The sequence below is a fragment of the Temnothorax longispinosus genome, chromosome 5 (assembly GCF_030848805.1).
Source record: "Temnothorax longispinosus isolate EJ_2023e chromosome 5, Tlon_JGU_v1, whole genome shotgun sequence".
Lineage (NCBI taxonomy): Eukaryota > Metazoa > Arthropoda > Insecta > Hymenoptera > Formicidae > Temnothorax > Temnothorax longispinosus.
In genome coordinates, this window is record NC_092362.1 from 2,955,475 (window position 1) to 2,970,524 (window position 15,050).

Genomic DNA, 15,050 nt, shown 5'->3' on the forward strand with positions numbered 1-15,050 from the left:
CGACGTACTATATAATCAATTTTATTAATCCGCTAAGATGAAAGTTCTCGGTATTTCGCCGATCATCATGCACTGTCACGAGCATGCATGATCGTGCGCGAGAGCAGTAATTTATTTCATCATGCGGCGCGAGGAAGAAGCGTTTTTTTTTTTTTTCTCTCGTTCACGATGTCGTGAATCGGCGACTGACAAATGAGACGAGTTTTGCGCTAGAGTTTCATCAAGAATCGCGGCTATACGACCAGATGACCCTTTCAAGATCTAATCTCCTACCTGCGAAAGCGAGTTTCGAAATTTCTATCTCTTCTCGAATAAACGATATAAGCGCGCGTAAGGCATATACATTCGTATGTTGATTTAGGAAACGTTGATGGATCAGATGCAATGAGCTGCAGTGGAAAGCTACGAGGAACAAAAAACAAAAATAAATTTTTCATATTATTGTACATTTTTAATTATAATAAATTATAACTATAGTGCATCCTAAAATTACTTTATATTTTTGTACAAATGTTAATACTTCAGAGCGTTCTTCTTCTCCTTCTTTCTTCATTGAAAGAAAAGAGAAGAGGAATGCTTCGAAGCACTTGTAGCGTCAAGTGGCCAATGCTCGTGCTACCATTGGGGTTTAAAAACTCTAACCTACAAATCTTTCTGGATCTGTCATTGCTGGTGGATTTGGATACAGAGTTTCGAGTAAACAAACAGATATATCCGTCGTCAAAATCAAAGTCGAAACTATAATAGCTTTCGGATAATTCGTGATCTTTGATAGTTTCCACGAGTAGTTATGAAAAGACACCTGCAGTCCGCGTGTCACTGAATGTAACTCACTGAATGTAATCCATCGCCAATTGTTACTTTTACGAGAAATTCAGCGGAGAGAGGATAATGCTAAAATAATCTACGAAATTATTCCAAACAGGTCGTTGTTACGCTGATGACAAACGGCGAGTCTCCCCTCTACTTTTCTCTAAATGAAAAAATGTCAGCTGTACTTTTCTATACTTTGTTTTATCTTCTGATGTCCGGATGTATAATCTATCCGCCGACGGAATTTGTCTCAGCGGGACTGACCGTCAAAGATGTCTTCGCAAATTGGCTTGGCAGTGAGAATGAGTGTTTCATACAGTATCACATCAAACGGAGCATAGCCACTTTGCTTCTGCATTCTGCGCTACCTCTGGGTAATATATATGTTTTTTTCTCTAATTATATCCAATTGTATCTGCTCTACATCATTTTTACAAGCGTTTACTGGTGTACAATCCTCTCTTTGTACAGGCTATGTTCTAGGATTGCTCTTCTTCGATCACATAGATGCTGAAAAGCTGTTGCTAAATTACCTGGATGGAAATTACCTTGGGCCGTTAATCGTTATTCTCTGTGCGACGATTGTTCCGCTTTACACGCTAAACAAGGTCTTCGAGTGGTCTGTGAACAATTTGGCCACTCATCCGATAGCAAAGAATCTGTCTGTGTACGGCAATAATAATACTCCATGGACATCTGTCGCCTCGGACATTAATAGAGAGTATCGAAGGTTCGTGTTCAAATACCTAGCTTGTACTTGGGAACTTAAATCTCACACATACGCGTGTACATTGTAAATACATGTATTTATACTAAAATGACCATTTCATTTTAGAATAGATAAAATCGTTATTGTCACAAATAGCGTAACTCGTGTCATAGCGACGGACAATTGGATTATTAAGATCACACCTTATAAATTACAAGTGGCACATCAAAGCGACGCGACCTTAGTCGTGAATAAGAGCGACGTCCATTCCATGTCGCCCACAACGAGAGATCAAGTTCAGTTTATCAATATACAGGTATTAGTCTCGTAGCTACTCACAAATCGCTACCGATTGTCCATGATCCACTGATCTACGTATCGTTTTTCCAGGTGAAACCCATGCGAGCTATGGCACAGGAGTTCGACATAAGATTAAACGCATTAGATTTTAAGGATCTGCAGGACAAAGTTTCACGGCCAATTGCTGTACTGCACAATATAAGGTTCCACAGAACCTTGCTCGATAGATTTATCGACACTTTCAAAGAAGAGGTCGATAAAAATCCATTCTACGATACTGCCGAGGTATCAAGTGGCACGGTTGTTATCGCCACAATTATTTTGATTTCTCTTCTCGTCTGTTTATCTTCAATATACTTCAATTACATTGATTCATACATATATAGGAGTTAGGTCAATGCATCGGATGCATGCAAGCGTTGTCCAATGTTAAATTGAACAGATTGTGCAACAGTACCGAAAATAGAGACGTTGACGACTGCACGACGTGTTTTTGCCGTCCAATGTGGTGTATAGAGTGTATGGCGAAATGGTCGGTAAATTTTTACTATAATTTATTCTTTATTACTTCTATTTATATCATACATTCAGATATCGTGTATTGTTAATATTATTATTACCATTACTTGAACAGGTTTGCCTCGAGACAAGATGAGCACGCACCGGAAACGTGGTTGTCCTCCAAATGTACCTGTCCTCTGTGCAGAGCACGATTCTGCGTTTTAGATGTGTGTCTTGTAAGAAATCCTAACGATTAATTCAAATAATGTGTACTATTTTGAATAATCCTTATTTGTATAAATCTTTTTTAAATACAATTTTTAAAAGAACATCCAAAATTTATTTAAGCAACACATTTTTATACGTAAACTACATGTTGTTTTCATGATGTTAACACATATACAAATTAATAGGCAGGTCAACTCTTTTGCGAGATTAATAACTAATATGATAAACCAATTTATTTTATTCGCACAAATTGATAAACATCAAGCATTATGAAGTTTGACATACATAAAGATTACTGTCATTTTATTATTAATAAATGGTTGCTAGTTCACATTAGAAACTTATGAAAAGCTTTTCATCAATCTGTCTTACGTGTCACTGTACGACAATACGGTATGCAATCTGTATATACAATGATAAGTCGATGATACTTTACGTAAAATAAATTATTTACAGAAGACTCATTGTATCATGAGTCTAGGTGCAATATTCATTGCCATTAGTTCCTGGAAGAGCAACTTTGCCGCGTACGGCAGCCTAATTTGTGAAATTTGCGTTTTGTTTTTACATCCCTTGCATTCGAAAGTGTTGTTTCGCAAATTCGCTATAGCGATTAAACCACAAAAATTACATATGTGAATTCTATATGGATCTGATACTTCAAACAGACGTTCTCGCAGAAACTGCGCCGCGCCATGAGAAATTTGACAATCCCGTTCCATTTCTCCGAAACGAAGTCCACCATCCCTGGATAAATACATGGTTATATGTATATGTATTACATTTGAATCGATATGACAGATTATAATTAAAGTAACAAAGATAATAACACATAATTACCTCGCTCGACCCTCCATAGGTTGTCTAACTAAAATTTGCACAGGTCCTCTCGCTCTACTATGGATCTTATCGTCCACCATATGCTTCAAACGTTGATAATACGTCGGCCCCATAAAGACTTGCGCGAGGATCTTATGACCCGTGTGCCCGTTGCACATCATTTCGTTTCCTCGCAATTGGTAACCGTACTCTTGCAAAAGCGTGGAAATCTTTTGCACGTTCACAGCGTCGTTGAACGGCGTGGCGTCACCAATCTCTCCTAAAAACGTATCAAATTTGTACAAGAGCATTGTCCATCTCAAACCCAAGTATCGCTAAGTGTTACCGTTATTACCTTTATTGGCAGAAACTTTTCCCTGGATGCACTCGATCAAGTGACCGATAGTCATACGAGAAGGGATAGCGTGAGGATTGATAATAATGTCCGGTGTAAGACCTTCGCAGGAGAACGGCATGTCTTCTTGCCGGTACTGAATTCCGCATGTACCCTTCTGCCCGTGACGCGACGCAAATTTATCGCCGATTTGCGGGATACGTACACTGCGCACTCGGATCTTGCAGAATTTATATCCTTCGCTGTTCAACGTCAGCATCACTTGATCGACTATACCGGTCTCGCTGTTTCGTAAGAAAGTCGACGCGTCGCGTTTCATAAAACGTTTCGTTGTACTATCCAGCTAAAAGGCAAATAGCAAAGAATAAAGCACGTTATCCTCTTTTTCCATCAGAGAGGTCTATTTGTTAGAGGATAATTAAAATACAATCACTTTACCTCATCATCCGTTTCCGGCAAAGTAATCGTTTTTCCTATGATCACGTCGTCGCCCGATACTCGAATTCCAGGTGCGATGATCCCGTCATCGTCCAACTTGTCGTATATAGCGTTGCGCATTCCCTGGCAAGTTAAGCGCGAGGGCTTCTCGAACTGCTCCTCCTGGTCGCCGATCTTCTTCGACTCGGACTCCTTGTAAGAGCGATAAAACACCGATCTGAAAAAGCCTCTCTCGACGGCGCTCGCATTCAGAATAACGCTGTCCTCTTGATTGTATCCCGTGTAACACAGGATCGCGACGATGCTGTTAATGCCGGCCGGTAATTCACGGAACCTGAGGTACTCCATGGATCTTGTTGTGACCAGCGGTTTATGAGGGTAATAGAGCACGTGAGCCAAGGTGTCCATGCGCACATGGAAATTCGTAATGTACACCCCCATAGCTTGTTTACCCATAGCACTCTGAAAAACAACTTTGTGTATTAGATCTCGTAAAGACGTTAAACGGTAGAGAGAAAAACGTAGCGACTGAAATCTACGCATGATACCTGATAAGTGTTCCTAGGGCTCTGATTATGATCGGGGAACGGTATAATAGAAGCGCACACGCCCAAGATCATCGCCGGATGAATTTCGCAGTGCGTATACGTCGTACAATATGCGTATTCTTTGTCCTGTCGGAGATCATCGGGTGACATAGCTATCATGACAGTTTCTTCCTCCAGGGTGTCTATGTATTCCACTACTCCGCTACCTACTAATTCCTGCCACCTGTAACACACACACACAAATTGATCATATATCGAGCGCGACATTCGTAAAAGCAGACGAATGGAAAGCGGGAATATCCTAGATGCTTACCCGTCGTTATTGTAATCTCTTTCTTTCAACATGTTAATATGCCTCTTCTTCAGCAGCAAATTTTGACCTTCTACTATGAGCAGAGGTCTACTGATCCTACCAGCGTCCGTGTATATCCTTATCTCGCGGTCTCTAATATCGCGGACCATCGATACTTCCGACACGATGATGTCCATCTGCCTTCTCAGTTTGCGTAAAGTGGCCATCAATTGATCCGGATCGCGATGGATGCCGACCCAGCATCCGTTGACGAATATCTTCGTAGCGTCGGCGATCGCGCTCGGGGCTATCTCCTCAAGGTTCTCCATGGACCACTCCTCCAAGAATTCTAGGATAGGCGAGGGCTGCGAGCCGACGCTTATGTACGCCATCAGCGCTAGATTCTTCACCAGTCCTACAGCGGCACCCTCGGGGGTCTCCGCGGGGCACAGCATACCCCACAGTGTGTTGTGCAGCTGACGTGGCTTGGCAAGTTTGCCGTCTCTTCCGATGGGCGAATTCACTCGTCTCAAATGCGACAGCGTCGACGCGAAGGTCAATCTGTTCAATACCTGCGACACCCCCGCCCTCGCCTGATGCGCCTTCTTCTGGTCGCCCCAGTTACCCGTGGCGAGCGAGTATCTCAGACCGTCCGTGATGATTTTCGTCTTGATAGCCAGCTCGAGATTGAAGTCCTTTCCCCGATCTATGAATTTCTGCGCGTACAAGCGTACCTCCTTCATCAGATTTTTGAATAGACCTCGGAACAAAAACGCCAGCAGAGGCCCGGCCAAGTCCAGTCTCTTATTACCGTAATGATCGCGATCGTCCAATTCCCTTCGTCCCAGAGACGCCGACAGCAATCTGTGGACCATATAGCCGAGGAAATAAGCCTTTTTGGTTTCGCAGAAATCGCTTATGCCGACGTGCGGCAGCATCTCCTTCTGCAGGATTTCTCGGGCGTATTTAATCCGCTTCTCCTTGGTCACTCCCGGCTTGGCGCCTCTAGTACCGATAAAATTCAAAGCGACGTTCTGTTCCTGTATGACAAAAGCCTCGTCCAAGGACGGCTTCACCATTTCCATCATCTCGGGATCGTCAAAATCGTAAATGATATGTTCGAGGATATCGCGATCGGCCACAAATCCGAGGGCTCGAAAAACCACCATTATGGGGATCTCCTGCTTGATGTAAGGAATAATGGCGATGATGCGTTGGCCTATAGCGGACTTTTTAATGCTGGCACCGCTCTTGGCCATCATGTTGATCCACAAGGTCGAGGTCGGACGCGAACTGTGTTCCAGGCAGGAACGGATTTCCGCCTTGTAGGCGTACTTCCCGTCCTTCATGCTGAACACGTAAACGGTGTTTGTAGCCATTTTCTCCTGGGCTATAAGAACCTTCTCCGAGCCGTTAATGATGAAATATCCGCCGGGATCCAGCGGGCATTCGTTCAGTTCCGTCAAGTCACGATCGGACAAACCGGCGAGCAAGCAATACTTTGATCTCAACATAATCGGTATTTTCCCGATAAATGTTTTTTGATGCTGCGTCTCTACGGGGTCTTCGCCGTCCTTCTCGATTGTCTTGGTGATATCCACGTACAACGGCGCGGAATACGTTAAATTTCTTAATCTGGCTTCATTGGGCATCATGGGAGACGGCGCGCCATCCTTCTCCCAATGGGTCGGCTTCGACAAGTAAATCTGCTCGAATTTCAACAAATGTTTCACAGGTTTCTCTATCTCGCCCGTGGTGTGCTGCGCCTCTGCCTGCAATTCTATCTGCGGCGAATCCTCCACGATACGCTGAACGGACATTTCGATAAATTCATCGAAGCTATCCAGCTGCTGCCGTACAAGTCCTTTCTCGTCGAAGTACGCATTGATGAGGATCCAGCAGGCTTCTTGCCAAAGTTTGGACGAGATTTCGTCCGCGTCTTCCTCATCATATTGATCTGGAATAAGTAAAAGTGGCATTTTAGGGATTTTTTTTAATTAAGCAGGCTCCAACTGCTCAGCCAACATGAAAGCCTATAAAGGCTTGAAGTCAAGCCAGCAAAATAGCTAGCAACACTGCTCATACAGCAATAAGCACACAAATCCAGCAGGCCTATTCTTGATAACTCTTGATGAGAGTATCATTATCGTTATATTGATGTTGCACAGCTTTTTTTGTCGTATATTATACCTGTGCGATGACAACATAACAATGCTGACACTGTTATTTAGAGTTACAGAATAAGACTGCAGCAATCCAGCATGAGCAAACTGAACAAAAGTGCATAAAACTATAAAAAATAGCACTTATAAGTTTATAAGTACAATATTAAAGTAAATCTAAAATAATGTACTTTGCATAAATCAATTATATAAGATTTCATCGACATGTGGATCAAATTTGATGAAAATTTCACTTTGGTATTGACAGCAAAGATGAGCGAATTAGATTCGGTATTCGATGTGTTAACAAAAGTTCGCAAAACTCAAAAGTGAGAAAGGCAACTTTGATGATAAATGTCCTAGAATTTCTTTAAAAATTAGCGGGAGGAAAAGATTCGAGCAAAAGTATTGGGAATATCATAAAGAAAGTGAAGACCGCAAAATTGCGAAGGTTTACGAGATATCATAACCTTAAATTAATTCTAATTGTTTTGGTTCACTTACTGTCTTCGAGACCGAATATATTGCTCATTTTTTCTTAGCGTGCGAAATACGCGATTTCGGGATATAGCTTCCACGTTAGTCGCAATTTTTTCTTGCAATTTCTGCTAATGGAGCACAAATGAGCACAATTCAACGCCAAACACCCGGCGAAGATGCACGCTGAAGCGATATGGCGACACTGGCGACGACGACGACAAGCCGACAATGATCGCGTTCGGCAGACCAAACCGCTCAGTAGCAGTCGAACGTGATTGGCTCTTACTGTTAGAACCAACCAATCAACGCGGAGTGTTGATAAGACGAACTCAACAGTTGTGTCTGCTGAACGCGCCCAATGGCTGCGTTCGGTAACGTCGGGTACACACGGGTATACTTCCTTCTCCTTCTAATTCGCTAAGATAGAAAGAGAAGGGAGTATACTCGTGTGCACTCGGGTGACGTTTCCGAACGTCAATATGGCGGACATGGCGGTAGTCGCGTAGTGGGAGATGCTAAACATGCGTGTCAACAACAAAACGCGAATCCAAGATCTAAACTAATTCTAAAGTAGTATAATTGAAGTTTTTGTTGTTGCTGAACTCTTCCTCTGTCTTTACATTCAATGTAAACAGGCGGGAACTTGTCATTTTTTTTTTAAATCTAAGTGGTTACCGAAAATATTTTTATAATGACTACCGACGTGGTGGAAATGTTGAAAGAGCCAAGAATGATAAAAATCTGTGCCCCGATGGTCAGATATAGCAAGTGAGTGAAGGCAATATTCGTTGACTTACGCATTGCGCGTGTATTATATTAATTAACTTCGCACTTCTTCTAGGTTACAGTTCAGAACACTTGTGAGACGGTACGGATGCGACATATGCTTCACACCCATGATCCTGGCGGACTCGTTCGTGCAATCCTCAAAAGCTCGGGACAACGAATTTACCACGCACGAAGAAGATCAGCCACTGATCGTTCAATTTGCGGCTAAGACTGTAAACGACTTTGTCGACGCTTCAGAAATGGTTGCGCCGTAAGTCACAAATCACAGTTTGTATACATTTTATAAATTTTGACAGTATAAGTGTACTCTTGTTTTTCTTGTCTATTTTATTCCTCTGATTAATAGATATTGCAACGGTGTAGACCTGAACTGTGGCTGTCCGCAACGCTGGGCCATGCAAGAGGGATACGGGGCTGATTTGTTGAGAAAACCAGAGCTCGTCAAGGATCTGGTGTCACAAGTTAGAAATCGTATTCCAAGGCCGTTCACCGTTTCCGCGAAGATACGTTTGTTGAAAGATATACGTCAGACGATAGCGTTGTGCCAAACTCTGGAGAAGGCCGACGCCTCGTTCTTGACGATTCACGCGAGGACTCCCGAGATGCGTAACGAACCGATCGATTTGGACAAGCTCAAGCTTCTCAGGGATCACGTACGGCTGCCCCTCGTGGCGAACGGCGACGCGAAAAGCCTGGAGAGCGCGGAATCCTTGTTCAAGGAATCCGGATGCGAGGGGGTGATGTCCGCCAGGGGTATTTTAACTAATCCGGCGTTGTTCTCGGGACGCTCCGCTACTCCGCTCGCCTGCGTTCAAGATTGGTTGGACATTACGTCGACCGTGCCGACTGAATTTCAGTGTTTCCACCATCATCTGGTATTCATGTTGGAAAAAATCTTGCCGAGGACGGAACGAATGTTGTTCAATAGTCTGCAAAATAAATCATCCGTGCTGGAGTTTCTGGAAAGTTATTACAACATAAAACCAAACGCGTCCGATTCGATGGAATTGACTAGGTGTAATTTTAGTGCTTCGCGTGTACGATGTAAAGAAAAATATATTAATTGTTGGGAGGACGACTCGTCTACCGATTTTCTAGGATGTATGTTTAATACGGATTCGTAAGGAGAAGCTCGGGGATGTTGTCGAGCCTCGCGAAGTTACGATTTCGCAGTTTTCGCACATGTTTTACGTCTTGTCGAATAATAAACTTGAAAAACCCGCTACACGTTACCTAGTTATTATCTAGTTCCTTTCAGATTTCTACTGGAGGCGGTGGAATGTATCAAACTGTCTGAAGAAGGACGGAAGACCTCCCTAGTTTTCCTTTTCCGTTTTTTTCGTTTCTGTTTTACATTGAGTTTTTGTTGACGTTATTGCTTGCAATTTTCTCTCGATATTTTGAAAGAAACTCAAGTCACAAATATCGCGGTAACGTGCAAGATTATTATTACAAAGCGACGAACTTTGGAAAATGAGTTACAATACACGTAAGCGCAAAACGCCTTTCGCTCTGTGCATTGGCCTAATATTTTGCACTACATTTGCATTTCTTGATCATCGTGATTAATTCAAAACTGGCAGAACTGTTTATCGCAAAATTTCTAACTGTTCAATTTGTAGTCCTTAATTTAATATTTCTTCCCATGTATTAAAACAAAATTATTTATTTATTTGTTCTATCCATATCAACAAAATAGCGCAGATATTGATAAGTTAATCGGTAATTTAGTCAAAATCGTCCTAAGTCAGTAGTTTTTAGGATAACGACTTGAACGTGTCATATATTCGACAAAAGGAAAGGATTACAAGTCAGCTTATTTGCAGGTCTCACAGAGGAATGTCCTTTGACGAAGGAGAGAAGCTACGGGTACCGACTCTGTGCCTACTGCGGCAATGGGCTGAAATTCATCATATTCTGCTTTATCGCGTTGACTTTTGCCATCACCACCATGCTGGTGTTGCAAATTCTTTACACCGAAAGTATACCGCAGGTATAGATACTAAAAATAGAAAAGAGGGCAACGAAATAATAAAACATTCTGACAATATCCTCGTCTCGTTTCAGAGCAGCCTTCACGGTGCTCATGGAGCAGTTGCCACGGATTATTCCAATTGTTCCCAAATTGGTACCAAAATACTAGCCAGATCAGGCAATGCCGTCGATGCTGCGGTAGCAGCGACTATTTGCATGGCTGTGGTAGCGCCTCATAAAACCGGTCTTGGCGGGTAAGATATTGGCTAACCGATCTTCATCGTCGTCCTTTCTAAATCTTGATTTTGTTTCCAGAGGCGGTTACATAATGATATATAATTACAAAAATTACACTCATCCGATTGTTATTGATTTTGCAAGTAATACAACCACGGGTAAATGCAATTTTGCGCATTGATTTAACGTGTATAACGTATAAAGAAAGAAAAATATATGTTACTCACACAATTTCTCTGCTTCAGGTTTCTTTGCCGAGGCTGGAATACGTTTGCCAGCTCTGCTAAAAGGATTAGAATTTGCTCAAAGATCGTATGGTAGTTTGGCGTGGCGCGACGTCGTAGAACCCGTCGTTGAGTTGACTCGGGAAGGATTCGTTATATCTAAGGATCTTGCGGACGAAGTGGCGAAGAATACAGATTATGAGATATTTTACGCCGGCCCTTTGAGTCCAGGCGATAGACTGCAATTGCACGAACTTACAAGGACGTTGGATATTATAGCGCACTACGGTGCAACGGGTAAATGTATTTTGCAATTCTGTGAATCGTAGATACCTAATTCTCATGCAACTTTGTCTTGATTTTCTTGAACTGCGCGATTGGATTATTAATATTAAAAATTTTCTTTTAGCGTTATATAACGGTACCTTGTCCCATGAAATTCTACAAAATACTACGCTCCGTGAAAGATTGCTGCAACAATTGGCGAGTTACGAGCCTACCGTAACGATGGCGAGGAGCACAACGTTACATCGCCATACAATTTATTATCCGTCGCACGCGTCTTTTATGCAAGAGGTGATCGAAGCACTGGAAAACCTTCCAATTTTAGCAGCAAATGCATCTACTATAGAATCTCAAGTTCTTGTTGCTCAAACGTTGATGAATGTATTTCTACAGTTTTTTCAAAACTTGCAACATGGTGAGACACGTACTATTTTTTTTTTTTTTTTATTAATTATTATCACAGATCTGCGCGTAATTCTCTATTAATCTCATAATAATAATTTTAGACGTGAAAAAAGAAACGTACACTGGAGTCATGGCAATGGATTGGCAAGACACCTACGTTACCATCTTATCGTTAGTAACAGGACGCAATTATATTTCTATACATCTATTAGATAACTGAACGGTCTCGTTGCACTAACATGTTATAAATGATGCAGTGGTCTGAGTTCACCTTTCGGTTCCGGGAACAGAATGGCTGGATTCTTTTTGGACAATATCGATGACAATGATTTGTCCACGTTCATCCCTATTATTTTTCATTACGATGGAGGAATATGCGGATTGCGTGGAGTGCTCGGTTCGAACGATATTTTTCTTAACGGCCAAATCCTCTACAATCTTATCGTGCGCGCACTAAACGTTTCTGCCGCGATAGAATATCCCAGGTATATAAGAAATTTAATAATCTCAAATAAATAGGCGTGAGGATATATTTACAACGTATCAATTTATTCAATCTTTTTATAGGTACTATTTCGCCTCTGACGGTATGGTGATTGAAGATAATCAAAGACACTCGATGGAGGCTGCGTTGCAGGCTCGATTGTATTCCATGATATCGCCGTTGTCTCACGACGATAGCTCATCCATGAGAAGCGTAAACGCAATTGTCAAAAGGAAAGATTCACTATCGAGTCACTCGGATAGTCGTGGAAATGGAATTGCATCACGATTTTAAGCCATATACGCATTGTTAAGAGCGTATACACAAAAGATCAGCAATCTCCGAGAAGTTTGGAGATCATATAATACTGTGATATTAGAAATAATGTCAGCTACACAAACTTACAAGCATTTGTGACATGCAGTAGAAGTTCTTTTTTTTTATACCGTCATGTAGAAAACAAGCTAGACTGTAAACATCATAGACTTAATATTTAAAATATTTGATACTATAATACTGTTTTAAATGCAGAGATATTTTATACATATTTATATACATATATATATACATACTTTTGCAAAACTGTCGAATAAACTTCTGCAGTTTGCATGTACATGTGAAGAATAGTATCTCTTCCATATGATATCTCCTTAAGAGAACATTTATATACATATATTTATATACGGTTGCGTAAAATAATACTTTATAAATATAAAAACATGTTAATAAAATTGCTACGCCTCATTACCGTTGTTAGACTTTAAGTTGTTGCGTCTCGATTTTGTATTCTTTACTCAACTCCAGTTGCCTGATCCTCGCGTAAAACCCACTGGCAGTGAGGACAACGATATTGCTTAGCCACCAGAGAAACGATTTCTTTTCGTTAAACCAGTAAGTCGCTAAAACCGTTTGGGCGCATGCTTTCGCGGTACCGCTAACGTTATGCGTCAAAGGAGATGTGACTTTTATTTGAAGCGCGGTGAAGTATCCGATGGCGAAGCCGAATACACCGCCGATCGTCATGGCAGTCCAGAAAAGGGGATGTCCAAGCTTCTCGTAATTATACACGGTTGTATGTTCACCGCTGATTATCATTAGCGGGATGAAGATGATAATGCTGTACACATTGTTATAATAGGAAAGTAACCAGATGTCCTGATTTACGACCGGGAGCGTCTGTTTCATGCGGATGGAGTACAAGGATAACGACAACGATCCAAGCACGCCGAACAGGGTCCCGAGAACGGACAGGGAGCCCGCTACATGCTCCTGATCCACCCCTAACCAGAACCCGGCAATAATCACCGCGCAGCATGCTATGCATTTCAGAGACGTCGTTTGCCCTGTAAACTTTCGCTGATTAGTTACTCCGATAATTTCCACTCGGTTTAGACGAATTTGTTCGCGTAGGATTCTCACCGAGTAAAATGTAGGTAAACACGACGTTAAATACTGTCGTTAGCGAACGGCCCACGTAGTAAAATGCGACGCCGACGTGTTTCAGGCACAAGTTGTTAGTCGCTATCATTGCGGTGAACAGAATTGATAACGGCAGTACCTATAAAAAATTTACAAAACATAAAACACTTTATATCTTCTCTATACTTTCAGCCATAAGAATTGTCAACTGTTGCTGCAGAGAAATCACAAGATTTAAAGTTACATTCTTTTATATATTCTAATCAAGAGTTCATGTTTTTCTGTTAAATTTATTAAGTATCTATTTTTTTAAATTTAAAGTAGATAAAATTTCTATGCAATGATTTTTCTCCATGGAATAATTCGTTTCCAATCGTTTGTAACAAAACAAAACAAAAAAACAATTATTACATTTACGTTGTACAATATTCCTAAAGCGATTTACATACCTTTTTCAAAGTGTCTCTTTTAAATGGACTACCATCCGCAATTTCAATGTAGTCTGGGAACCAGTGGGACATTTTGTGTAAAGTAACACAGATAGCTACGCTTACTATACATTGAAACCAAGTTACAAATAGAGGAGCATCTAAATTCACAGTGTCACTGGACAGGAGCGCTTTGTTCATGAATACAGTCAGGATGGACACTACCCTGAAAATTATTTAAAAATGCATTTAAAGAAAAGAGCCCTTTGACTGAGAAATTGGTGAGACTTTGAATTATAAAAATAAGTATAATCCTAAGACAAGATCAACTTATAATATATTTAAATGTATTTAAATGTATAAAAATATATTTAAGGCAGGTTGAACGATATGCGAACGACTCGATATCATTTTGTGACTTACCAATATGCTGCGATCACAAACGTGATATACATGTACTTTGATGCCAGTCCCTTTTCCAGTGGCATCTTGACAAAGTTTCTGGCACAATTTCTGGGACAATAATCTCGGCTGGATGCCGAATAATCAAGCGGCTACTGTAATTGACAATCCGCATTGATATGTCAAATTATTGTCCCCCGCATGTTGCTGCTGCTGTTTGCGAAATTGGTTCTACACGGTTGAAATGTTTCAACCGAGCGGTATAAAATAATTTTGGGATTGCAATTTGGTGTAATTTAATAAAATGTAAATCCGTATTCTAAATTGCCACATCTATGTGTCACTAAAGCGTAGTGATAATTGATAACAGAGCGTTATCGGTGATCGGAGAAATTATGCTCGATGTCATCTGTTTTTTCTTTTCCGTTTTAACGCACGGTACTTTTGAGTGGTATCTTCGGAAGAGAGGCAAATTCAATATAAATCTAATATAAACAAATAGAAATCCTGTAAAATTAATTCTTGCTTGGGACACGTTATCAAACTCTGATTGACTCCGGCTAAACGCGGCGTGCGGCGTTCTGTCAGTTGCTGTCAGTGTCAGATACGATTTAGATTATATAATATATAGATGGTACTTTCTCTCTTTTCTTGGTTTCTTGGTGCTGATGTCGATGATAGTTGGATTTTCGATTTGCATGCGGGCCGCGATACATTAATAAAATAATCGCGACATACGAATAGAATAATTCTACATT

The 15,050-nt window shown here is 41.1% G+C and overlaps 5 protein-coding genes across 10 annotated transcripts; 3 read left to right on the forward strand and 2 right to left on the reverse strand.

Annotated features, from left to right (window-relative positions):
• Nucleotides 1-551: 551 nt before the first annotated feature.
• Nucleotides 552-2,652, forward strand: LOC139812608 (E3 ubiquitin-protein ligase TM129). Of its 2 annotated transcripts, none has more exons than XM_071777574.1 (7): nucleotides 552-825; nucleotides 926-1,187; nucleotides 1,285-1,543; nucleotides 1,649-1,838; nucleotides 1,913-2,107; nucleotides 2,209-2,354; nucleotides 2,457-2,652. In XM_071777574.1, the coding sequence occupies exons 2-7, from the start codon at nucleotides 941-943 to the stop codon at nucleotides 2,578-2,580; spliced, it is 1,161 nt and encodes a 386-aa protein (XP_071633675.1). In that variant the 5' UTR covers nucleotides 552-825; nucleotides 926-940; the 3' UTR covers nucleotides 2,581-2,652. The 2 variants fall into 2 exon arrangements, with proteins under 2 accessions (XP_071633675.1, XP_071633674.1); XM_071777573.1 differs by having other exon boundaries at nucleotides 555-839.
• A 119-nt stretch (nucleotides 2,653-2,771) lies between these two features.
• Rpii140 (RNA polymerase II subunit RpII140) lies at nucleotides 2,772-7,862 on the reverse strand. Its single transcript, XM_071777555.1, has 7 exons — nucleotides 7,670-7,862; nucleotides 5,025-6,960; nucleotides 4,712-4,934; nucleotides 4,164-4,625; nucleotides 3,726-4,068; nucleotides 3,392-3,650; nucleotides 2,772-3,298 (listed from the first exon to the last, which is right to left on the reverse strand). Exons 1-7 carry the CDS (start codon nucleotides 7,695-7,697, stop codon nucleotides 3,013-3,015), a joined length of 3,537 nt encoding a protein of 1,178 aa, XP_071633656.1. The 5' UTR covers nucleotides 7,698-7,862; the 3' UTR covers nucleotides 2,772-3,012.
• Nucleotides 7,863-8,120: 258 nt separating this feature from the next.
• Nucleotides 8,121-9,659, forward strand: LOC139812609 (tRNA-dihydrouridine(20a/20b) synthase [NAD(P)+]-like). The gene is made up of 3 exons (XM_071777575.1): nucleotides 8,121-8,413; nucleotides 8,487-8,684; nucleotides 8,781-9,659. The coding sequence occupies exons 1-3, from the start codon at nucleotides 8,337-8,339 to the stop codon at nucleotides 9,556-9,558; spliced, it is 1,053 nt and encodes a 350-aa protein (XP_071633676.1). The 5' UTR covers nucleotides 8,121-8,336; the 3' UTR covers nucleotides 9,559-9,659.
• A 124-nt stretch (nucleotides 9,660-9,783) lies between these two features.
• On the forward strand, nucleotides 9,784-12,656 carry LOC139812605 (glutathione hydrolase 7). 2 transcript variants are annotated; one of them, XM_071777568.1, is made up of 9 exons: nucleotides 9,784-9,923; nucleotides 10,261-10,427; nucleotides 10,502-10,662; nucleotides 10,724-10,803; nucleotides 10,891-11,166; nucleotides 11,279-11,569; nucleotides 11,661-11,730; nucleotides 11,817-12,044; nucleotides 12,127-12,656. In XM_071777568.1, the coding sequence occupies exons 1-9, from the start codon at nucleotides 9,908-9,910 to the stop codon at nucleotides 12,335-12,337; spliced, it is 1,500 nt and encodes a 499-aa protein (XP_071633669.1). In that variant the 5' UTR covers nucleotides 9,784-9,907; the 3' UTR covers nucleotides 12,338-12,656. The 2 variants fall into 2 exon arrangements, with proteins under 2 accessions (XP_071633669.1, XP_071633670.1); XM_071777569.1 differs by lacking the exon at nucleotides 9,784-9,923 and adding an exon at nucleotides 9,963-10,156.
• Nac (GDP-fucose transporter nac) lies at nucleotides 12,088-14,928 on the reverse strand. 4 transcript variants are annotated; one of them, XR_011731899.1, is made up of 6 exons: nucleotides 14,314-14,928; nucleotides 13,912-14,116; nucleotides 13,463-13,601; nucleotides 12,792-13,386; nucleotides 12,616-12,692; nucleotides 12,088-12,512 (listed from the first exon to the last, which is right to left on the reverse strand). XR_011731899.1 is itself a non-coding variant. In XM_071777578.1 (5 exons), the coding sequence occupies exons 1-4, from the start codon at nucleotides 14,376-14,378 to the stop codon at nucleotides 12,797-12,799; spliced, it is 999 nt and encodes a 332-aa protein (XP_071633679.1). In that variant the 5' UTR covers nucleotides 14,379-14,928; the 3' UTR covers nucleotides 12,578-12,692; nucleotides 12,792-12,796. The 4 variants fall into 4 exon arrangements, 2 of the variants coding, with proteins under 2 accessions (XP_071633679.1, XP_071633678.1); XR_011731898.1 differs by having other exon boundaries at nucleotides 12,616-13,386; XM_071777578.1 differs by lacking the exon at nucleotides 12,088-12,512 and having other exon boundaries at nucleotides 12,578-12,692.
• Nucleotides 14,929-15,050: the final 122 nt, after the last annotated feature.